The sequence below is a fragment of the Brienomyrus brachyistius genome, chromosome 8 (assembly GCF_023856365.1).
Source record: "Brienomyrus brachyistius isolate T26 chromosome 8, BBRACH_0.4, whole genome shotgun sequence".
Taxonomy (NCBI): Eukaryota; Metazoa; Chordata; class Actinopteri; order Osteoglossiformes; family Mormyridae; genus Brienomyrus; species Brienomyrus brachyistius.
Window position 1 is genome coordinate 13,367,812 of NC_064540.1, and position 25,424 is coordinate 13,393,235.

General features: G+C 42.6%; 2 protein-coding genes across 3 annotated transcripts in view; both read right to left on the reverse strand.

Annotated features, from left to right (window-relative positions):
• Positions 1 to 13,704, reverse strand: part of LOC125746975 (ERC protein 2-like) — a 62,287-nt gene extending 48,583 nt beyond the window's left edge. Inside the window, exons 1-2 of the mRNA XM_049021580.1 lie at positions 13,497 to 13,704; positions 9,911 to 10,698 (exon numbers count right to left, since the gene is read on the reverse strand). Of these exons, the coding sequence (XP_048877537.1) occupies positions 9,911 to 10,567 (657 nt within the window). The 5' untranslated portion in view covers positions 10,568 to 10,698; positions 13,497 to 13,704. The remainder of the gene's footprint in view (positions 1 to 9,910; positions 10,699 to 13,496) is intronic.
• A 7,556-nt stretch (positions 13,705 to 21,260) lies between these two features.
• The window catches only part of LOC125746972 (protein bassoon-like), an 89,800-nt gene continuing 85,636 nt past the window's right edge, over positions 21,261 to 25,424 (reverse strand). For both annotated transcript variants that reach the window (XR_007399118.1, XR_007399117.1), the window contains exon 12: positions 21,261 to 23,921. The gene's annotated coding sequence lies outside the window, so the exon portion shown is untranslated. The remainder of the gene's footprint in view (positions 23,922 to 25,424) is intronic.

A 25,424-nucleotide genomic window follows, 5' to 3' on the forward strand; every position in this document is an offset into this window, starting at 1 on the left:
GATACGCATTCAACCAGAAATACTGACCTTGAACAGGTCATTCAAGGAAAATCTGGCAGCAACTCGAAAACTTGGAAGACGACAAAACAAAACACCTGCTAAAACCTGTACAGATCGAGATGCATCTTTGATGGGCTGACACAAAGGCCTATGATTCAGTCTATCTGTCAAATGAGTTTGACCTGCGAAAACTGTGTTCCTGTGTTCAGGGTGATTTTTTTGGGCTTTATCAGCAGTACATTTAGTGATAACAGTAATTGAATATGGTCTTTATGAAAGTGAGCAGTTGATAGTAACAAACCAAAGAGGAAACTGGTGAAAGTAACTGTAGAACTTAAAAGGAATTTATAGCGAGACACGTGTCTGCTCTCGCTTCGGAGTATGGGATAATCTTATTTAATACTTTTTTTTTTTGTATATGTGATTTTCACGTGTGTATTAGTTTTACATTGATTGTCAAAGCATTTTATCATTCGGCTGTGGAAAATTCCTGAGTTTTCAATAAAATCCAATACTGTGATCGCATCAATTATGTGAACATGAAAACTCCAGTGTATCAGACTGGTGGGTATCCCATCGCATTAGAAGAATTATTTTACTCAGGCAAACCCTTCAACAGTAAGTCCATATCCCAAATTTGGTCAAAGCTTGGCTTTGTCGTTAAATTCATTAAACAACTTTTGGTCCGAACCTTCTATAGATGATGGACACCCAATTTGGTGGTGATTGGATTAACGGCCTAGAACAAGTTTGCAAAAGTAGGTTCTCAGAGCAATTCAAAATGGCATAAAATCCAATATGGTGGACTTAAGATCAAGGGGTGCATTCGAATGGGAATGATCCATTCAAACTCTACACCAAATGATTAAAAAGTTATAAGTATTTTGAAATTTGGCCTGATGAGGGCGCTACAGGGATGGATGTATTGACCCCAAATTTGGTGAGTGAATACCTCAAACTCTCCTCTATCAATGTGCCAAATTAAAAAAAAAGGTACCAATCGGTTCTGTGGGCTGCCATAGACCCATGGTGGAATGTACAATATGATAATAATAGCAAAACATTCCTTCGCCCCTAATTAATCAGATGTCTGCTTGGACACCTGCACAATTTTTACTTTTGTCCTTGATATCAAGTTTGTGTATTCAATTTTAAAAACAAATAGTTTTATCATATTCATATTTCAATATTCAGTGTTCAATTTTCATGGGTTGTACCTGGAATGGAAATGTGCAAACATAGAATTATGCCAAACAAATTTTTTTTTTTAGTTACTTATTACAGTGTTTCTCAAACCAGTCTTTAGGGTCCCCCAGATGGTCCATGTTTTTAGTCCCTCCAAGGGAATGGGGAGAGATTTATTAAATATCAATTTTAATAGTTTTCTTACTCGGCTCATTTGTTGCGACCGGTGCATCACCCGACATTTTTGGACTTTGTGAGACAAAATTGTGGAAACTAGGCTTATATTGTTTGAAAGTTTTGAAAATATATTCATATTAAAGACATTTCACACAATTGTGTTAGGCATTCCATGTTTTTATAAAAAGATATATGAAAAGATTACAAAAATAGCAATGGATGAAAAGAAAAAACATGCATGTCCTTCACCGGCGTATCACTTCCTTAGATTCCACGTATAACCCCCAGCAATAGCTTTAGCTCTGCGGAGGGAGAAGGACTGGACACTTGGATGATGTTCTCTCAATGAACTTGTGGAAATACAGAAATTAAATGAGAATTTACTTCTGCCCCTTGGTCAGCGAAATGTGCCAAGGGCGAATTCCCCCGAGAGATAAGCTTTGTTCCATGTTTGCTCGTTAGCGGCCAGATTTACTAGCAGTTAGTAAATATGAGGGGTTCAAATGCACAATTTCCTTAACTGGTTTTGTATCTCATCGGTAGGTAGCCATGCCTGCCTCCACCACATGAACTGCAAATTAAACCAAATAAACATCCATCCATCCATTTTCCAAACCGCTTATCCTACTGGGTCTCGGGGGGTCCGGAGTCTATCCTGAAAGCAATGGGCACGAGGCAGGGAACAACCCAGGATGGGGGGCCAGCCCATCGCAGGGCACACTCATACACCATTCACTCTCACACATGCACACCTATGGGCAATTTAGCAACTTCAATCAGTCTCAGCCAAAGTCTTTGGACTGTGGGGGGGGAACTGGAGTACCCGGAGGAAACCCCACGACAACATGGGGAGAACATGCAAACTCTACACACATGTAACCCAGGTGGAGACTCAAACCCAGGTCCCAGAGGTGTGAGGCAACAGTGCTAACCACTGCACCACCATGCCGCCCCCAAATTAAACCAAATGAAAATATCAAAAACAAAAGAAGCTGGGAAATAAAACAAAAAATATGTCATCCAAAAAAAGAGAAAGAATCAATTAGCCTGACTGGAGGGGCACCTGGCATCCAGGACCTCCTAACATAATTGCCTTTTACTTGCTAGGCATATCTGCACTGCTCTAAGCGTGCAGTCACACGTGCAGCAGTATGCACATATACTGAAGCGGCTGCCTCAGCCACCCTGCATTGCTGCATTATTATTATTGTTGTTGTTATTATTATCATTATTATAGGCATTATTATTATTAACAATTGACAATTTAATTTGCTTAACTGGAAAAGTAATGGAAGATATAATTCAAGTGAAAATGGTAGATTACCTGGATTTAGGAGAGGTAGATCCTATTTAACTAACTGACTTGAGTTCTTTGAAGAAGCTACAAGAGAAATTGATCACAAAAAGGGCTACAATGTGATCTACTTAGATTTCCAGAAGGCCTTTGATGTTGTTCCCCACAAACAGCTCTTGCTTAAGGTCAAAGCTGCAGGGATTTTAGGGACTGTAGCAGCTTGAATTGAAAACTGGTTAACAGACAGGAAGCAGTGGGTAGTTATTAGTGGCACAATGTCACAGTGAGCCTGTGTTAATAGTGGGGTACTGCAGGGTTCAATTTTAGGACCATTATTGATCCTAATTTTCATTAATGATATTGACACCAATACATGCATTAAACTGGTTAAATTTGCTGCCTTGGAAAAGATTCAACGTAGGGCTACAAGAATGATTCCTGGTCTTAGAAGAATGTCTTATGGGGAGATGTTAGCTGAGCTGAATCTGTTCAACCTTGCACAAAGGAGATTAAGGGGGACATAATCCAGGTATATAAGATAGGGTCTGGATGCTGTTCAGCCAAATGGCTACTTCAGTATTAGTTTAAATACTAGAACTCATGGCCATAGGTGGAAATTAGCGGGAGAGCATTTTAAACTGAATTTGAGAAAACACTTCTTTACACATGGTGGTGCAGTGGTTAGCACTGTTGCCTCACATCTCTGGGACCCAGGTTCGAGTCTCCGCCTGGGTCACATGTGTGCGGAGTTTGCATGTTCTCCCCATGTCGTCGTGGGTTTCCTCCGGGTACTCCGGTTTCCCCCCACAGTCCAAAGACATGCTGAGGCTAATTGGAGTTGGTCAATTGCCCATACTGTAGGAGTGCATGTGTGAGTGAATGTTGTGTGAGTGTGCCCTGCAATGGGCTGGCCCCCCATCCTGGGTTGTTTCCTGTCCAAACAAGCTCGATGGGCCAATTGGCCTCCTCTCGTTTGTAAATTTCTTGTGTTTTTATTATAACTATTATAACTATGATTATTATTATTGTTATGCGCCAAATCTCCTCACATTCAATATATATGAGCTTTCAAAACTTTTCCAGCAAACCTGTCAAGGGTAAAATGCAACTTCGAGGACAGAGAGAGAAAAAGCAGGAACAGATACTAGAAGAAGTCAATACCCCTAAATCTGTACCCACCAGTTCTGTCCAAAATCAATCCTGCATTTCCGTCAGGACATCAAACAGGAAGCCTTCGACCCTGGCAATGAGCCTGAGTGTTAATCAAACTGCCTTAGTGGATAGGACAACTTTTTAGTTACAATATAGATGATTTACAGAAGGAAATTTGAAATATCTAAACTGTTAACCGAAAATGGTTACAGTTACATGGCCCCTTGAAGCACAAATCTAATTAATTCCTCAAAATCGTTCAAAAAGTGAAAACCCATAATTCAAAAACACTCTTCCCATTATACACTGAGAAAAATTACTATACACACCAGACGAATAAAATACTCTTAAATATATGCGGCCATTTTTCTGTGCTGAATGAGGACCATTGAAAGTAGCTAAGCCGTGCTGCAATTAATAAGGTGATTTGTGCCGACAGCAGGTCAGATTATCAGTGATGTGTCAGTGTGCCGGTTGTGTTGACCATGCTTATGCAAAAAATACTCACAAAATATTAAACATAAAAGTTTGATATTCAACTGAATAAAGAAAATAAATTGAGCATAAGATGCATTTCTGAAACTCATTCTATCCAACATGAATGAAAGGACTACACGTGGCCGATCATCGGTGAATGTCAAGGTCACAGAGTTCCCTTTGTGGATGGTTTCCATCAAACCTTTTAACTGTCATGTTCAATCGCCCTTTCCAGAGCCGATGTTCGTGTCTGGGAAAGTTATGCTGAAATTGCTTTCATAATGATCCATCCATCCATCTACTGTGAATATGTAAATCACTGAGTTTGGGGTTTTTAGTTTGTTTTATCTGTATATATCTCTGTATACAATTACTGAATATCTCACATGCTCCAACGATGTAAATACACAGACACTGAGTCTTTTTATAATGATTCAACACACAATAGCACATGACTTTTCTCTCCCCTCAAAAATGGGCCCAATTAATGCATAACCGATGAGTAAAGCAACACTGCCTACACCTTACAACACAGCCTGATGTACGAAGTCTATGAGCTACCTTGAGCAGAAAGCCAGTGGAACTGAAACCTGACACCCCCAGATGCTCCTTGGGGAGGATTTGTGTTTAGCACTTAAGGCAAAGTCAGAGGGAGTAAGACTGGGTAGTTTATGGACAGACATGGTTTCTCAGGAGACAAGCAAGATACAAGGAGCAGAGCTGACAATCAGAGAGACTGGACTCCAAAAGAGATGGATCATGTGACCCCGAATGACAAAGCACAGAACAGGCTGGTTTATTTCAAACTGGATGTGATTTAGAGAGACCTACATACACTGGAGAACATTTACATACATTATTCTTTCATTATACTGATAAGCTCCATTTTAGCTGCATGTCCTTAGAGCTGCATGTTGATGAGCGGTTACCATGGCATTCATATTGTTTAGTGAACCAACACAATGGCTGCCATATTGATTCATATATTTTAGGTTTAGTATGAAAACATGTGATTGACCTAAAACTTGAGATTTTTGAGGTCGTTCTCATTTAATGCCATAGTTTTAAATGAATAAAACACTACATTGGTAAGTGGAAGAAAAAAAACTCCATGGTTTAAACCATCAAGCATTTTTAATGTTGTAATTTAATTGCCTTGAGGTGGCCATATTGTTTTACATGGCAACTTTCATTTAATTTAATTTACAGATACAGATATACAGCTCTGGAAAAAATTAAGAGACCAAATTTTTAGTTTCACTCATTTCTCAACTTATGGGTATGTGCCTGTGTAAATTATACATTCTGATTTTTTTGCAAACTCCAGCCTGGATCTTCCCTGCTTGTCATTACTGAAGGGCTTCTTCCTTGCTTTATGGGTCTTGGACCCTGTTTCTAGGACCTTGTTATGAACTGTCCTAACAGTGTAGTTCATACCACTTAATGTTTCCCATTCTTTTTGAAGGTCACCTGAGGTCATCTCCTGCTTGCATGAGGCACTGCCAGATAAGTTGATGCTCATCTCTGGCATTAGAACCTAGTTGCTAGTTGCGTACAGTATGTTGTTGAGACAACTGTTAATAATAACTTATAACGAGAACCGTTACTTACCATACATACAAACAGGTAATGATTTGGGCCCCTCAGCTTACATACTATGCGTTTAATATGTGTAACCAGTTTTCCAGGAATGACTGAAGTCACATGAAGCATTAAATCATGACAAATAAAGTCAAGTCTCACAGTAGGAGAATGCTTTGTTCTGTTCCAGCGGTTATAAAATAAGATGCAGATGCAGACGGAGAGGGTAATTAGGTAGGGAAGCGTAAAGAGAAGTGACTGGTGACACGGATCGGAAACCCATGAGAATATAGCCCACCTCTACCACAATGCAACTTCATCTGAGAACGCGTCATTGGTTTCCAGCTCAATTGGCACACTGCTTTAATGGCTTTGAGGAAAGCACTTTGTCCGGTAAATCTAGACTTTCGGATGAGAATATCTGACACCACGAGTGGCTTTGGTGATGCTTATGAATATTCCTGATAAATTCATGACAAATGGTCGTTGTCTTCTCTAGTATATGCCAGGGACATTTTTATCAGTGTTTCTGCGACAGCTTCAGTGGCAGTTTTCACCTTATGGTGATGCCCAGAAAAGCTGTCGATACATATGAACCCGAAAAAAACACGAACAGAATCGGCAAACACAGACGCACAGAAATTCACAAACACGCACACATGCACATAAAATTTCAAAACAGGGAGCGTAAAGGGAGAAAACAGAGCTCAGAGCTTCTGTCATTAACCCCACTAAACACTACGACATCCTACAACCCTAAATTAAAATGATCCAACAGAGAAAGACTTTCATGGCCTGAGATACTGTTTCCAGTGCTCTTCTATAAGCTATTAGATTAGAGCCTGCTAGACCTGAGAAACATTCTCCGCATTTACAGTGTAGCTCAAGTCCAAGCAGCAGTTATTTTAGTAAATGATTTTCCTTCCCAGGACTTTAGGTAATAAGGCTGCGTTTGATTACCGTTGTGTTATCTAGGCGATGCTCTTACCCAAAGTGCTTTACTCTCTAATACTTGAATGTTTTTGCATGCTCAGGGAAACTAAGTATACCTACAAAAATGCAATATCATGTTTATTTTTGATGTTGGATGACACAGATACCCTGTACCACTGACAAGGATGGATGGAAGGATGGATGGAACAGCTATGAAAAATTAATGTTTTTGTGTCGTATTCTTTTTTTAAGCATTCCATTCATTGTTATTACCAGAAGTTATTTTTTTTTTGCAAATGAATACAAAACAATGACAAATTTTAGTAAAATCTCCATTGATGTGTTTTTCATCTTCTTCGGAATCATTATTCTAAAACGTAAAGTAGAACATTAAATTATTCCTACAATTGCAAGCTGTCCTTAAAGAGAAACCCTTCAATACCAGCAATCACAGTACAGCAGCCATATCCTTCTAGAAGGGAGGTGTGACGGAAATGACAGGCAATACTGCAGGTAAGATAACAGCTCACTGCTCGCCCTCAGCATTCTGGAGTATCCAATGAGGCTTTCGAACTGGAACACAATGGCATGATAAAAATGTGGAGGCATATTTGTCATCCATCCATCCATCCATCCATCCATCTTCCAACTGCTTGACAGGGACATTATTATTATTATTATCATCATTATTATTATTATCCTCATTATTATTATTATCATCATTATTATTATTATGGTTGTTGTTCTTATTGTTATTTGGAACAGCCTGTCAAGTCTGCTTAATTAATATAACAGTTTTTCAAAAAGAATTTTTAAAGCAGATTTTTCAAGAACCCGGAAATCCAGTTTGCAAATATGAAGAATATAATTTCCTCACACCTTCAAAGGCCATAATCACATAATACTCCCAGAAATGTCAGCGGCATTGTCACGCAAAACTGGCAGATCCAATTGGGTAGAGCACAGAGTGGTTGTTTAATAGCAGTTGACAACAATCACAGACAGTGGGAGGAAGGAGACTCAGAGACGGGCTCTGAAAATGGCTACGTCAGTAAGGAGCATCGCGCTTCCTGGACCTTTCCATAAGACGGAGGTGTTCCTGTTATTGCCTGATGCAGAGCTATGGGTGTACACTGTACAGGGATGTACATTTTCAAACGTTTCTGATTTAAATCGCATGTTAAGTATCGGTGGTTATGCCCAGCCCATAATATTCGTCTTCCTTTTAAAAATCTTCTAATTCTTTTGATATCATACCGATAACCTGGAACAGACATATGCCTACATCAACATAAAACACACGGGCCTAATATACTGTAAGGTAAAATCAGTCTTTAGCTGGAAGTTCTGGTTCCACATATTGGCTAGTCAGCTATTTTTAGATCTTTATAAATCCTTAATGATTCCTATAATAGGGGTGTTAGAGGCTGTTAATAATAACTGTCATCTCCAAAAATATCATTAGGCCATTAACTAAACCCCTTTCCTTAATGACATTCAGATATACTAATATTAGACTATGCAAAAGCAGAACCTACAATAATCTAGGGTGCTTTATGATGTTCTCACAGCAAACACAATTTTAGGGTATTATTATTTTTTAGGTTTTGTCTTTATTAAAGAACATATTTGTCAGGTAAAACCTTTCTCATAAACATATAAATGGTTGTCACAGAACCTATTGGATAAGAATCAGGCATTTGAATTACATCTATGAACAGAACAATTAAATACAAATTTATCTGGGACACTTCATATCTTGCACGCTCATCATGTTTCATTCAGTTACTGTATTTTATGATAAAAATCAAAACATATATTGCTATCTTGCACTGCTTAATGAAAAAAAATGTCTTAATTATGCAAACACATGTATAAGGTACCTGTAGGCTGCATCAACATATATAAATAATCTTACTATAAAATGTATGCAAAAAAAACTACTTGTTAAGGAATTTACCTTGTGAGCAAAATAAAGAGAACTGTAGAAATGTAGAACTGTAAATACAGTCATATGCAAGTCATACAAGAATAGGCCCTCGTCCCGGAATTCTAGCTATGCAGTATTTGATGTATCAGCTCCTGAACTGTATTTATTGGCTGATTGATCCGATGCTCGTACTGATTAACTATCTAATACACTGTGTGACTAGCTAATACTGTCAGTTTGTTCTGCTGATGTGTGCTGTTCTTTGCCACTTAATGTACTGCATTTCCCATAACAGGCATGCAAGTTGTTCTAGATGTGATCATTACAAGTATAATGTAAATGTCTGAAAGGCCTGACAAGCAATCACACTGAAGCATGGGATCATTTACAGAGATGCCTGACAGAGTGGCTGTATTGTTTGGAACATGGAAGTTACACACACTTGACACTGCCTCTAGTATGCCAGAACTTATTGGCAGAGGAATATTTTTCAACATGGATCTCCTGACTTCATGGGCATCCGAATTCATACTCTGCAAACATCCATCTCGGCTATCAGTACTGATAGTGCTAGTACAAACAAAATGTATGGTCATATGTATGGTTTGTTTATAAATACTTTTCTAAGTTAATCTATTATTTTTCACCTACATAAAAAATACTTCTGAACACACAAATATTCTGAACATTTAAAATACACTTAAAGTAGTATTTAGGAACTGCGAGAAACAGGAGAACTGATGCTAGAATGCTTTGCTGTTTTTTATAATCCATTGCTAACTGTAAGCGTCGTGCTGATGACTAAGAAACGCCGGGCAGTTCTCCTTAAAGCCGGCTGTACGTTGCTGCTTCTCAGTTACCCGCGTTCGGTCTCCTTTTACCCGCCGTGACTGCCCTGTGGCGCCAGGGAAGGCATTCACGCTAACTCAGCTGTGGCCAGTATCGACATCACACAGCATGCCGATGACTAACGCACTGCTGTTTCATCCAATATGTTCACGCAGTCTGCAAGAACAACACATACAAATATGAGGGGCCTACGGATGCCTACGTGTGAAGGACGAGGGGGCCACAGCTGCCACGTCTCAGTAGGATGAGGGAGTGCGACAGCTGGTCATTTTGGAATACAGACGGGGGCGGTAGCAGAGACCTTGAATGGGAATGGCAATAAGATGGCTCACCTGATTCTCCTCATGGGCCACTCTCATCTGCTCCCTCAGCAAGGAGGCACGGGCCACCTCCTCCTTGCGTACTCCCCTCTCCCTCTTCAGCTCAGGACTCCAGAAGCCACGGGTGCCAGCACCAGAAGCCGAGATGAGCTTCCCCTCCCTTGCTTCCAGCTCTCGGCGCAGGAGCTCGTTGTCTCTCTGTAGCTCCCTGAGCTGAGTTTGGAGGTCAAGCACACCGCTATCGCGGGCCGGCCTCAGACCCGCTGGCACCCCCTGGTGGTGGTGATGGTGCTGAAGCATGGCGAGGGAGCCCAGGTCACCATAAGACATGGGATCGGCGTGAGGCAGCCCCATGGTGGCGATGTTGGGACTGCTGCCCATGGCAGTGACACGTGAACCATGAAGAGCACGACTCGAGGCACGACCCAAGCCCACCATGGCTTTGGGGTAGGTGGTGGAACCAAGGCCCTCATGGTCACTCAGGTACGTGGGTCCAGAGGTTGCATAAGCTGCATTCAAGGACTGGATATTCTCCATAGATAGTGTCTTACCACCTCCGCCCCCACTACTAGCAGCCCGCCGATGGCCCAGGCGCGGTGACCTCGGCAGGCGGGGGGACCGCGAGGGACTGCCTTCCACATGCCCCATGGTCCTAGTGCTCCCATACATCTCCAAGACTGGGAAAAATCCTTTGAGAGCAGAACAGTATTCAGACTGGAGGGTTGTGCTTGATTTCACTTTTCAGCAGAACTGCTTAGAGCATTTTAGCCCTTGGAAAGAGTAGAGTGATGCATATAGACCTGGAAAGGAAAACAGTCTTTAAAATCACAAGCATAAAAGGACACTGGACTTTACACAAACATACTGAAACCCACTGAAGCTACACCAAAGGGAGACACCACATTGAACACTATAGCAGCAGACAGTGGTTATTCACTGTATTCCAGCACTCATTAGCTTAATTAAGATATGTTTGTACAGGAATCAATATCAGCTGACTATGATGAGTTCTAACTAGGCTTTTTTAAATCATCAGCTGATGTATACCAATATCAAGATGGCATGTACTTCACTGGAAGGTGTATAATAGTAGTGATATTGTTCCATATCTGTCAGTGGAGGTAACTTATAGCTTGCCACCAATACTGTGGCTTTCACCTGCACAAATGCTAGTCAAATAAACATATGTGCTTGGACAAAGAACTGAATCACAGTACCACATGCGTTTTAGGTTAGAGATGTTCTGAGCTCATCTTATTGCTGATTAGACGATGATAAGGAGAAGCCACACATTTCAAAATAATCCATAAAATATGCGTACTTGGAGTGGTGATATGTTTATATGTTTGGAAATGGGTAATATGTTTATAATTTCATTAGAAGCTTGAAGTGTTATTAAATCAAACGGCTGTATATGTTAACACACAATACCACGTGGTCACTGAGAATATGTGGACTGAATTGCTTATTCCCTTAATTGAAGTTGCAGAGCTCCACACTAAGTTTCCTGACAACATCATGAGGTACTTTAACTTGCCACGGACAGACTTTGGTATAATTAATTTTGACTAAGCAAACCAAATGAATGGAAAACATAAATCTGAAAGCTTATAGCGTCGAATTTAGTTCGACTTTGTAAAAAAAGAAAATATACCTTCAAATGATAGACACCCAATTAAGAAAATAGCCATGGACCCTAAGGCTACTCCCTAGCTCAGACTATGTGCAAATTAAAAGCTGCAACTGATTCTATGATTAGAAATGCAATGCTGAAAATCAAGACACCAAACAGGCATCACGTACAGGACACAATGCCAGGTGTGTTTGCAGTAAGTAGGCTAGTAACTGAAGAACATACAGTGTAGTGAAATTGTTATGGGAACGTGTCAGTTGCCACCTGTATACTTATACGCAGCTATGCTCGTCAGTTTGTTTCAGATAAAATGAAATTTTGATGCAGCTTCTCAAATCCCAAAACCCTCAGTAAATCTACGGTTCCCTCAGTAAACCAAATAGTCGAGAGACCTTTAACTGGAGTACAGGCTGAACAAAATTATTTTACTATAGCTGTGGTTAGGTTAGTTTGGGTTTAAACAATAACGGAAATATGTCGATGCAATAAGTAATGTCACCATATATAGATGCCGAGGATTATTACACAATTATTGTACCTTTTTGCAGACAATTCATCAGGTAGCACCAGCCGACCGTCGCAAATAGGCTAATATACCGTAAATTAATTTTTTTTGCGATCTAATACGAGCTTTCGTAAAACATTCCCTATATGACCGGTTGTTACAGTACATCCTACCGCCCTTGCTGCAGTGATTTTTAGATCGCTGTTGGATAACCTTTCATTCAAAAGTGGCTCCACGTTTTATCGTAGTGAAGGCGCAATCACTTGTAACGGAAGTAAATGCAAAGGAATTGATTTTTTACGACTCTAAGGCACGTAACGAGGATTTCAGCCAGCCACTTTTAGTTCATTTGCCAGTGTGCTATGATTTTTGTCTCAGCGGTTATACTGATGGAAGTAGCCGCATGATTCACGATTACCACCAATCCACCAATTTATGTCCAACCTCCAAAGCCAAGAACACCCAACATTAAATCGGAAATGCCATCGTTTACGCGATCAATTTTTAAATAATATTTTGTAAGATATAGTAATAATTCCCAATAATTAAATTGCAATTAGAAGGCATTAAAATTATTGACAATATTACCCTTTATATCAAACAGTGGATTTGTTTTTATTAAGCACTTAGACAAGGTCGACAGCGTACTATTTGAATATTTTTTGGAATAAGCCACTGACATTTTATACTTGGTAGCAATAAAGCAATAAACAGCTTATAGGATACGAGATTGTTGAGATCCCGTGTCCATGTTATATATATATATATATATATATATATATATATATATATATATATATATATATATATATATATATATATACACACACACACACACACACACACATACAAATATTTATGTGTGTGTGTGAGTATGTATGTATGAATGTGTGTGTATGTGTATTACACATTTCTAAATCTATACAATGCATAATCACTACGTTGCGCTCAACGTATGTTTTGGTATTTTGTTTTCTGTTGTCTGATTTTTCAGAAACACACATTACACATATAAACCTTTCATTTCTACAATCATGCTCCTTACAGCTATGACATACAGCTCCACTACGTGGGCACCTAAACGTTGCATTTCAGTGGTGTGGACAGTTGCCCTGGGAGATAATAAAAGCCGCAATTCACTTAATTATAATTTCAGCCAATTTTTTATAAATTGACATACAACGCAAAACATTCCGTTTAATATGAATTAACAGCAAATCAGCAAAAATATAGCGTTTTGGATGCACGAAAAAAAGGAAACGAATGCTAATTTCAGTCATACGTCCTACACCGTGGGACTCCACGACCACAAAAAGGAAGATGATTTTTGCAAGCATTTATTTATTAAGCCTTTCCACAATTAAGCATAAAACGATCGATATAAATAGAAACATCGTATGGGTATGATCTGCAGATATCGTTTGATTAAAGCACGCCTCAAGGAAATGAATTATAGGTACCTTACGAACGGTAATTCCCCTTCAGCACCAGCTCAATCCAGCATCCAGGCTTCCCCCCGCTTACGGTTCCCAGCATCCTCGACCTCCTGTTTCATTGGGCTGCACATTCGCTCACGAGGGGGCCGGAGCTTGGTAGTTAAAGGGGCGGCTGGATCGCGGTAAGTGAATGTCACCACTGAACATCGCATGTCTGAGAGGTCAGTGGTGAACCATGGCTCTCCTCCTGAATCATAAGCGGAGATTGATGTTTGCGCTTGGGGTGGCGGGGGGGGCGGGGGGGGGCAGAAAAACTGCATATTGTTTACTTTATATGTTAACGCAACCATCTAACTCACACATAACCATGTCCTGAAGTCATCACCTAGCCCAGGATGCACAGGTCGCATGCATGCAATCTTTAAATATCATTTTCGTCAAACTGCGCAGATCGTCGTTTTATTTGTAATTGCAATAAAATAGAATTGAATCTATAGAATTTTAGAATAGAATTTTAACTATATACAAGCTCTTTATTTTACTCGTTTGCAAGATTAGACACAGAAAAGCAGCAAGATTCAAAAACAGCTTTAAATGAGTTCTAAACTATCGTGGTAGGCAACATGGGGTGGGGTGGCGGGGGGGGTACCAATTTGGAGGTCAGACCCCCCATTCCGCGTTCACAACGTGCGATACAGTACGATAATGATATGTACACGTAGATATATATATTAATCACGTCTCCCACGCCCCCATAACCTCTGGCTGTAGCTCCCTTACACTACGTTTGGGCAGAATTTTATTTTTCATACCGTTTTACCTCAGTATACAGTATTTAGATGATATTTTTAAAAGCAACACATCACACCAGTGCCTGTTTACTAATCAGCTAATTGAGCCTGCTGGATCTGGGCTGGTGTCAAGTGGAGCCCAATCTTATTTAAGCAGAACAGTAAGTACAGTAGTTGTTCTTGGAGCATAAGGGTCAGTGGGAAAGGTCTGTTTTATTGGGATAGAGAGTGTAGGTCTATTTCCTCTGCCTGTCGGTGGCCAGCAGGTACTGACTTGGTGGTTTAGGTGGCTTGGGATCATGGCCCTTCTTGATAAGCATTTAGCTTTGTGTTTCTGGTTGGCTAGTTTCTCGTTTAGGGATTCATGGACCCAAGTAGCCAGTATCGCGCCGCTGGTGCGCTGTGCCGCTGGTGTCCTGTCTTTAAGCTTTTGTACGTGTGTGTCCTGGTTTTTGTGTATTTACCCCATTTAGGTTCCCTGGTTTCTGGTTTGCATTCTCTAGTCCTCTGAAACTGAATCTACCTTCAAGTCCACCTCAGTCTGGAGGTTGTCCATCCAGTCAGGGGCAAAGTCCTCCCTGGTTTCTTGTTGCCAGCACTGTTAGGACCGTTGGTCTCAGGGGACAGAAAACCTGGCATGACGGATGGGCAGCCCAGGTTGTGGTGCTCTGTCACAAACTCAGAACCACTGGGTAACATTCATTACACAATGCCTTTTCAGCATCTTGGTGCAGGGGGGAGATCCCTCACAATAAAATTCATTGATCGTGTGAAGGAGGGGGTTCCCTTGCGATAAATTTCACTGAAATTTACTGAACAAAAATACCACAGTATGCTAAAAATATTGCCATGATATGCCCAAGCAAGGAGTTCTGCTAGTGATTTTGGGCCCCATGAAGGCATCATATTGGGCCTCCAGCACAGACCGGTCCAATTATATTATATTTTAGTAACAACATATGAGAAGGAATGTGGTTATACTTCAACATATCATGGCTTTGATTTGGTCGTAGGCTTGAGGTTGCAGTGCCGAAGATAATCACAACCATGATATATTGGAGTACAACCACACTCCTCCTCGTATGTTATTGCTTTCAGTTCATCAAGTAGCATTTATAAAGTAACAAGAAACAACATCCATCCATTTTCCAAACTGCTCATCCTACTGGGTTGGGGGGAAAGGGTCCAGAGCCTATCCCAGAAGCCATGGGCAGGAAACAACCCAGGATGGGGGGCCAGCCCATCGCAGGGTACACTCACGCACCATTCACTCACACATGCACACCTACGGGCAATTTAGCAAGTCCAATTAGCCTCAGCATGTCTTTGGACTGTGGGGGGAAACCGGAGTACCCGGAGGAAACCCCACGACAACATGGGGAGAACATGTAAACTCCACACACATGTAACCCAGGCGGAGACTTGAACCCGGGTCCCAGAGGTGTGAGGCAACAGTGCTAACCACTGCACCACCATGCCGGCCCAAGATACAACATATTTTATTTATTTAAACATTTACTGATACAGGACTGAAGGATAACGCTCACCTTTTCTTCTCCGGACAATCTGGATGCCTCAAGCAACCGGAAAGGGGATTCATCAGAGAAAATGACTTTACCCCAGTCCTCAGCAGTCCAATCCCTGTAGCTTTTGCAGAATATCAGTCTGTCCCTGATGTTTTTCTTGGAGAGAAGTGGCTTCTCTGCTGCCCTTCTTGACACCAGGCCATTCTCCAAAGGTCTTTGCCTTAGTGTGTGTGCAGATGCACTCACACCAACCTGCTGCCATTGCTGAGCTCTGGTGGTGCCCGCAGCTGAATCAATTTTAGGAGACGGTCCAGGCGCTTGCTGGACCATCTTGGGTGCCCTGAAGCCTTCTTCACAACAATTGCACGTCTCTCCTTGAAGTTTTTGATGAGCCAATAAATGGTTGATTAAGGTTCAATCTTACTAGCAGCAATTTCCTGCCTGTGAAGCCCTTTTTTGCAAAGCACTGATGACTGCACATGTTTCCGTGCTGGTAACCATGGTTAACAGAGGAAGAACAATGATTTCAAGCATCACCATCCTTTTAAAGCTTCCAGTCTGCTATTCTAACTCAATCAGCATGACAGAATGATCTCCAGCCTTGTCCTTGTCAACACTCTCACCTGTGTTAATGAGAGAATCGCTGAAATGATGTCAGCAGGTCCTTTTGTAGCAGGACTGAAATGCAGTGAAATGGGTTTTTTGGGATTTTTCATGGCAAAGAGAAACTTTAATGGCAAGTAATCACAATTCATCAGATCACTCTTCCTAACATTCTGGAGTATATGCAAATTAACCACCATGAAAACTGAAGCTGCAGACTTTGTGAAGATTACTATTTGTGTCATTCTCAGCTTTTGGCCATGGCCATAGTTTTTGATGGTATTGCAACATGCTTGTGCATGCAATTAATAGGAATTTAAAGAATTATTAACTGCCTAATTCTCAATATGCACCCCCACTACGTTAAGTTAACCCTTCAAAATATACATAGATCAGCACTCGTCGACTTCCTACAGGTCCCATGTATGTGCACGCACATCCAATATTTTTCCACTCCACAACCTTAGGGATTAATAAGGCATTCATAAAATAGAGCACAGCGTAATATTTGGGTGATGACAGATTTTACTAGGTTAAACATGCGGTTATAATAGATAGCAAATGATGTAAGGATGACAGCATAAGAAAGCTGGTTTCCTCCGAGCATATGGTTGAGTCAGCGATATAATGGAAGGCCACGCACCTTGCCAAAAACAATTCCACCTAATTGGTACAAGTTCCATTTTCCGCCTTGCAACCTAGGAACACACAACTGCAACACCTCAACAACACTGCAACACCAAAAACGCCTCCCCATTCTGTACAGTCTGGAACATACTGTAACAGCACCCTACATCCCGTAGCTGTTTTGTCCTGGCACTGCAGAGGGTGCAAGTACTTCTAGGGGGCACCCTGTATTACATAGCTATTCTGCAATCCTGAGGAACAACTGGCATGCTGGCTGGAGGTCCTCTAGGGGTACTACTTTGAGGTGTGTTGCAGTGGCGGTGAGGAGGACATTGACAGCAAGGGGCTGGAGATCACTGATTGCTAGTGACTACAGGTGAGCAACCTAGAGCTGTATAAAGGGATGACTGCAGGAAGGGAGGCTACCAGAGTGGTAGGAGATCTCTGCGCTTGACTAGGAGGCCAAGACTCTCTACTTGCACTGAAGGCCTCCCAAGGGCAACCAGCACCTGCTGCAGCTGCTGGTACCCCAGAGTCTCTGAATTATGGTCCTACAGGCACTGCACAGTGGGACAGAAACCAGCCACTTTGGAGTGGAAAAGCCTTTGGGGAAACTCAATTGCTGTTGCTATTAGCCCAGGTGCAATCAAGACACAGAATTGTTTTTGCACTGTTGCAATGCATGCACCACCTAGATAGTTCTGACTGGCCCGTACAAAGCACCGCTGCAGCCTTACCAGGTGGGTGCATTGATGGAGAGAGTAGGGGCTGGACACTCTAGGTCCCTTTCTCTGTAGTGATTCTAGGAACCATTACGAGTGTGAATGTAGTGTAAATTATGGGCTTCCCTTATCTGAACCACTGCTGGTTGTCCCTGGCAGTGTGCTGTTAATAAAAACCCAACTTTCATTTTTTTTTTTTTTTTTTTTTTTTTTTTTATATAAAGAGCTGCCTCCTCTTTATTGTTAAAATATGAGCTCCCAACCAAATCAAGTTCCAATGCAAATTCTGCTCAAGAAAACCCTGTGCCACAGAAGAATGTTTGTCAGCTGCTGATTCCGGAGTCACTCAGGGGGGCGGTGCTTGGGTGCATACAAGAGCCTCCAGGAGTAGAGCGCTGTGGAATCACTAAGACCCTTTGGAGGCTCTGCCGCCTGGACGTAGAGCTGCACATGATGCCCACATGTTGCACAAATACTGTAAGCAGTGGAAACAAGGCCTACAACCCCATCGTTCGACCCCATCTCGGATCCGGAAGCATTTCTGGCCATACTGAGGGATGGACTGGACCCTTCTCCAAATAACATACACTCTAGGCATGGGGGACACCACCATAACCAGGACAGGGCAGATGGCACCAGTGACAGGACAGGGCACAGCAGGACTGACAGGGTACATGGGACAACAATGGGCATGGAACGGGCAAGGGTCAGACTGGGAACCAGATGGACAACAGGAGAAACCAACAGGAGAGGCAAGGCCAACCAAGACCACAGGTCCTGAGGGCCTCAGATTGCCAGCGGGGCCAGGGAATGCATGGATCCTGTAGGGCTGAAGGAGGATTGTACAAGAGGGGACAAGATCGGCTGAATGGGAGTCTGGTCAGCTGGTATGGATAGTTTGTCCATGGATAGTATCTCCCCCTCTGGGATACAAGACTCAACCTGCCCCTCCCTTAGTTCCCAGCTGACACTGCTGACTGTATCAGGACCTAGGACCAGGTCAGGGTGGACCTCGGCCTTAGGTGGGGGCCCAGAGGGTCCCACTCTATGTCCTTTGGTGGGGTATCCTCTGGGTTGACTCAACCTGGCCTGGTGGCAACCGGGAAGTCATGTGTTGCCCTGGTGGTGACCTTCAGGGGATGAGGATACCACTGGCAGGGAGCCAGGAGGCTGCGAGGAGGCTGCCAGGAGACAAGGCATGTGCCAGCGGGGCACAAGGAGATGAGGTGGGCCCTAGAAGGACATCAGGAGACGAGCTGCGCAGGACACCTAGAGGCAAGCAGGGCGCAGCAGGGACATCTGGAGACAAGGAGGGTGAAGCTGGACTACTGGCACTACCACTGGGGTTCCTTGCAGGACAGTAGACGCGAGACAACAGGCCACACGGCGCATCTTACTCTGAGGTGGGATCTTACTCTGAGGCATGTCTCACCTGGGACAGACATACTGGGAAAGGCAGCACTTGGGGTAGGCTTGGGCAGCACAGTTGCTGCAAGACCATGTGCAGGTGATGTGCCCCCTCTTGGGCTGGGAACCAGGGACTTGGGCAGAACGGCCCTCTCTAAGTCAGGAGCTTGGAGTGTGGACAAAGCAACCCTCTCTGGGCCAGCAACCTGGAGCACAGGGAGAGTGGCCCTATCTGGGCTGGGTGCTTGGAGCACAGTCTTGGGGTGCAGTAGAGGTGAGGATGGCCTCTGGGCGCCAGACTCTGTAGACTCTGGATGAGTAGAGGCCTCTTCCGAGCCAGATCCTGGAGACTCGGGACAAGCAATGCCCCCTTCCAAGCATGACCATGTCTTCCCCAGGGCAGGGCTTTGGAGACACCAGGTCAGGTCAGGTGGCAGCCACAGCACAGCCAGCTTTCTTTGCTTCTTTCTCCTGTGGCCAGAGATGGTAAGCAGAACCACGGCAAACTGGTAGGCAGCCAGCAAATGGAGCAGCTTCATGCTGCAGAGAGGCGGTGAGCAGTATGGCATCCATACAGGCAGGGCGACCCACACACCGGGACACTCACCAGGATCCTCATCCTCCTCTGGCTCCTCTAGGTCACTCTTGTTCAGTAGGTTGATGAGGGGAATGTCCACGAACCATCGATGAGAGAGAGGCTCAGATACCAGAAGGAGGCTAGGCGCCAGAGTATGCATGCGGCCTGAGATGTGGAGCGATAGAGGCTCCCAGGAATGCCCAGTAGGCTAGGGGTGGCCAATCTCATCCACAAAGGGCCAGTGTGTATGCAGGTTTTTGGGATAACCTTTAGGTCAGCTGTTCAAACCCAGGTGTGAGAACTCTTCAGTCAATCAATCCTCTAATTAGTAATTTAATTAGGGAGTTGCAGTGAAAATCCGCATACATAGTGCCCCTTTCTGGATAAAACTGACTACTCCTGCACTAGGCACAATGAAAAACTAAAAGACCCAAAGCAAGGTACTGGGGGAATGAAAAGGGGCTTTATATAAACAAAATGGGAGCAGGAAAACAAAGAAGCCTGTGAGGGGCGAAAATGAGAAGGCTAGTATGGGAAAGGATATGGGCAGACAAGAGGAATGACGTCAATGAGCAGCCTGGGGAACACAGGACTAGGAAGCACATACCTGTACATATGTGACTAATGAGGAGCTGACACGATGGCGGTGAGGACAGTTAGCACAATATGGTTGGAGATCACAAGAAAGACACGCCTGAGAAGTATCAGTAGGAATCCAGAGGACCAATGCGACCCCTGCTGGTCATACCGGGGAATGGACCAGACAGGCTGTGATAGTTTGTCACAAATTCCTTCTGAAAATGTACTAAAACAAATAAAATATGAATGACTAATTGCACCAACTTTTGTGCACAAACGGCTATTTGCTGAGGGTCCACACAGGACCTGCAATAGCTGTTACTTCCTAGTGATTCCAAGGACACAACTAGTTTCATTGTTTTTTATTCTTTTCTGATGAAGATGTACGGCAAAGTCATTATCTTATCACATGACAAAACGTGATGCACCAAATTTACCATAACTAATTACAGATATACACAGAAGCATACACAAAGTTTCACAATGAATACATGGAAGTTATGCCATTGCACTTACAACAGTGAATGTAACTTTTTAAACTGCTTACATTTGTCTTACATTTTTGTATTGATTTTTGTTTTTTCTCAGTATGCCATGGAAACTGAACGAACTCTTAAGAAGTTGTTTTCATTGTACAAACAGCAGTTATAGAAATTCTACAAATATCAATATTTTATTGACCACAAGCTCTTTTTTTGTTGTCAATACTCAGTATGAGCTGACCACTTACACAATACTTCTCTACGATTAGTTTCCTGTAGACACAAAAGCAGGAACTTGGCGGACAGGCCTGATATACATTCATAAATGTCCATTGCTTCGTGTTCATACTGCCAGGTACACACGATCAGCAAGTACACAAACCATCAAGGCTACACTTGGTTTGTCTGACAGGCCGTTAGGTATGATGGCTATTTACAGTGGGGCGGGGGGGGGGGGGGGGGGGGGGGGGTGGGTATTACCATGAAGGACCAAATAGAACAGGGATCCCATTTGGTGGAAATGTCACACTAAATTGTTGGGCACAGAACACAATGCATTTGGACAACATTGAGCCATCCTCTGACAATAAGCACCATATTGAACACATCGGATGGAAACCTTCAGAGTTACATTCACATGCCCTCACCAAGGTCACATGATGAAAAGGTACTAAAGTCACTGTTGAAATATATAATGTTTAGGGCTTTGGAAACTGATCTCATGAAATGATGCATTAAAGGAATTTATTTTTTTTCTTAAGAAATTCTTGTCCAGAGCAATGGTTACCGTGTATTCAGATAATATATATTACACGTCTCTCTCTCTCTCTCTCTCTCTCTCACTCTCTCTCTCTCTCTCTCTCTCTCATATATATATATATATATATATATATGGTGAATTTAGATAATATTGCACATATCCTCCTTATTTCTAAGCACAACCGCAAGCCTGCAGCAGTTTTCAGGAGGTGGGGGGCACCTGGCTGGGCGAGGCTCCCACCGACGAGTTCATCTCCTGACCACATGTGCGATGGGCTAGACCAGTGAACCATGCACAGAACTACGAGCTAAAGAATTGTACAAACTATATACTGATCCCTTTGGCAATGAGTCCCACAGGACTGCACTGGAGCATGCTACTAAAACTTAAAAAAAAAATAATCTAAGTCAGTAATGCAAATCCATACATACAAGTAGTTCATATCAAATGTTCATATCCATTATTTGAATTCTTTAATAACATAAGTTGTATTTTCAAACATAATATTAACAATGGTATTAAACATTAAAAGTTATTTTTTTCCTTTTCTGTTTCGAATGAATTATTGCATAGAACATTGGAATTAAAACAGCTTTCTGCCAACCCTTCTCCATGTTGTGTTCAGTTGTGGGAGGAAGCACATGGAGGAGAGGGAGCCAGGCCACTGCTGGATTCTGAAAGGGCATGCTGGGATAGCATTCTGGACTCACAGAGGACAAAACGCATACCTGTGTGTATGTTAGGTGGGCGTCTGTACATCTGTCTGTGCATGCATGTGTGTGCATGCCTGCATCCATGCATGCAAGTGCATGCGTGGGACTGGGTTTCAGTGACAAAATAACTAATGCAGATGGACCGCAGTTTCCATGACAGCCAACAATACTGCAGCCTGGTTTGGAGATACGTTATTGCGGGGAAGGCAATGGTAAGGGCCAATGACTCGGAAACCTTGCTAAGCTAAAATAAGAGCAGGACTTTAACGTCTAGGTGTGTGACGCGTGAGTTATCCACATATGCAATGCATACTGGCCGCTTTTCACTGGGCCAACTGGGTCATGATTTCACTGAAACCCCTGACAGCTCCCAGCTGGTCACCATTACAGCCTGGAATGCTGTGTGCCCATATGTCCCCAATACGTTTGAATCCCAGTCTGACATACTTTCTTTACCTGTAAATGAGACTGGTCCCTAATGTGTTTTGGTCCAGTTAGCCTACCTTCGTAGGATACGAAGAGGAATGTCCGTATTCATGGTACAGATGAAAACCATCATGCTCTTAATCTGCTTCCAGCAGACTACTGCTTTCAGACAATACCAAACAAAAGTAGCGTGACGCATGAAAAATAAATACCAAACAATCAACCGACAAAGCAAAACAAAATTCCAAAAAATATAAATAAATCTTACAACTGTAGGGAATTATATACAGCAGTATACAGTTCTGCAAAGTAAATAATTGGAGTTTAAAAAAAAACTGCAGTATACACCCAGACACATACATACATATGAAATAGTTAAGGCTGCTTCTTTCCATTGCGGAAAATAAAATCAGGCAAACAATAACAAATGAAAAAGAGAGTGGTGAGCGTAGACAGCCCACAGATAGGTAGGTTAATGGCTTGGCAATGGACAAGGCCACACTATTCCTCCTGCCCCGCCCCCGGACTCAGGGGGAGGAGACAGACCTCTGCCATGTGACCAGATTTTTTTCTCCCCTGTCTTTCATCCAGCTGTATCTGTCAGAGTCTTATGGCCTCCAGGTCGAAGATGTTGAACAGTGACTGGTCCAGGTCAGAACGTGCACCCCATGCAGGGGGGGGGTCCAACGTACGACTTCAGAAAGGACCATCAAACATCCAAAATGAAGCTAATTACCCTAATGGAATGTAAAGACTGTAAGACTTAGCAAACACCATACATTTTTTTCTTGCTGTTGTAATAAAAAAAATCCCTTCGTATGCCATCTTGTGTTCTGATGAAAGAGGTCTTCAACCCTAGAAAAACCTATGACTCACTACCCTGCAGGACAGAGAGAGGAAGGCGGCAGGGGCAGAGCATTCGGGTGAAAAACCTAGTCCAATGTTTGCTCGTGTGAACAGGACAATGACAGAGCTGTATTGTGATGTATGTCACACTAGGGGGCACTGCAAAGCACTTCCAGAAGTGGGAGGCATTAATACACAAGTTCCACAGAGAGGCACTGCAGAGCGCTTTCGGCGGCTAACATTCTCCGACTCCCTGTCTTTTGGATTACGCAGAGAGTATACAGTCCAAGTACCAGAGCACAGAGGCAGTTTGCAGAGTGTGTACCCAGCTGTGTGGACAGCTGGCAGCCCACTGGAAGTTCATGTCCTTGACCCTCTGGTCCTGGGTTCCTGAAAAGAAATTTAATCATCAGGTTAAGACTGAGGCATCATAAGCGAACTAACATCACTAACGGCATTGTTAGCCAAGAAGTATTTGTTTGTCATTGTTCTATTGATTCTCTCATTCTCCTTTATGAATGACAACACTGCAAAAAGGGATATATTTACCCACACACCACAAAGGACGGTATAAGTACAAGTTATTGTCTGCTGACCGTAAAAACAGGCCTCTACCTCCTAGTGAATATTAACAAAGAACCACAAACCTTTCACTTTCACCTATAAAAAGGCTCATGGTTCATTAGGTAACATTGAAGATTTTAGAACAGGCAGACCCAGTATGTTAAACATGCATTTTTCAAGGGATGACTGATTAAAATTAGCATTCTGTTACATCCAGACAAATACCATATTAAATAAAAAAATACAAGTATCATGGGTTGGCCTGCTGTATCATGGGAATTTGCCCATTCAGAATACAAAGCTTGTTTCCCAGTTTAGAAAAAATGCACTATAACAGGGTAATATCTTGACAAGATATATGCCTCAAAGTGAGATTTAGCCGACGCCCATTGGCTGTGGGTGTCAGCTAAATCCCCACATGGAAAGACTCTAACAGAAGTGGATCCTTCCATGAGGCTCTGCAGAGGATACCCCCAGACCTCCTCCTTCCCCATTTTTTACTAGCTCCTTAGCCCCCCACCCCCAATAAAAGAGCCCCTTCACTCCCCTAACTTGCCAACCCCTCTTTTCCCGTGAATATATATCCATATTTAAATGTTTTTATCCATAGACAATAGGGGGCAGAAGGGTATAAAAATCACAGTGGAAGTTATCTGTAGATTTACAAACATACGGGAGCACATGTCTCTTATTTTTAATATAAGACCGTTGTGAAGTTACCAAACTATACTACTAGCTACTATGAAGAGCAACAGGAATTTCTCTTTGACCTCTATCTTTCTGTTCCTGATTCTTTCGCTCTCTCCTTACAATGTAATTTCTATGCTCACTGGCTGATAAGGGTGGGCGATATGACTATCTTTGGGACACAGTCTGTTTGCTTCAGTGCACCTTAACAATTTGTTCTGATTCAGTCACCAAATCATTCAGAGGCACATTATATTTTGCATAAAATAGATCCGGGACCTGTGTTCCGATATGTCACAAATATCCTATAATTTAGGCTAGATAGTGCTAAGGAGTAAGCTAAATACCATTACTTAGTAATTTGAAAAAAATATGAGACCCATCACCACGAAATGAGTCTTATGGATGTAATTCTACCAGTGCGACTTAAGACTCATTTTGTGGTGATGGGCAGCGGCGCTGTAAAGGGGGGGTAAACGATGACGATTCTCGGGGCCTATGACTGAGAGGGGGCCCAGAGAAGCCCCCAATAAACTGTGTTGGGGGCCCTGTCAAGATTCTTTTCATGGGGCCCAAAATCCTTAGCAGCGCCCCTGGTGATGGGTCACATATTTGTCATTGAATTATAGTCTAAGTCTTGGC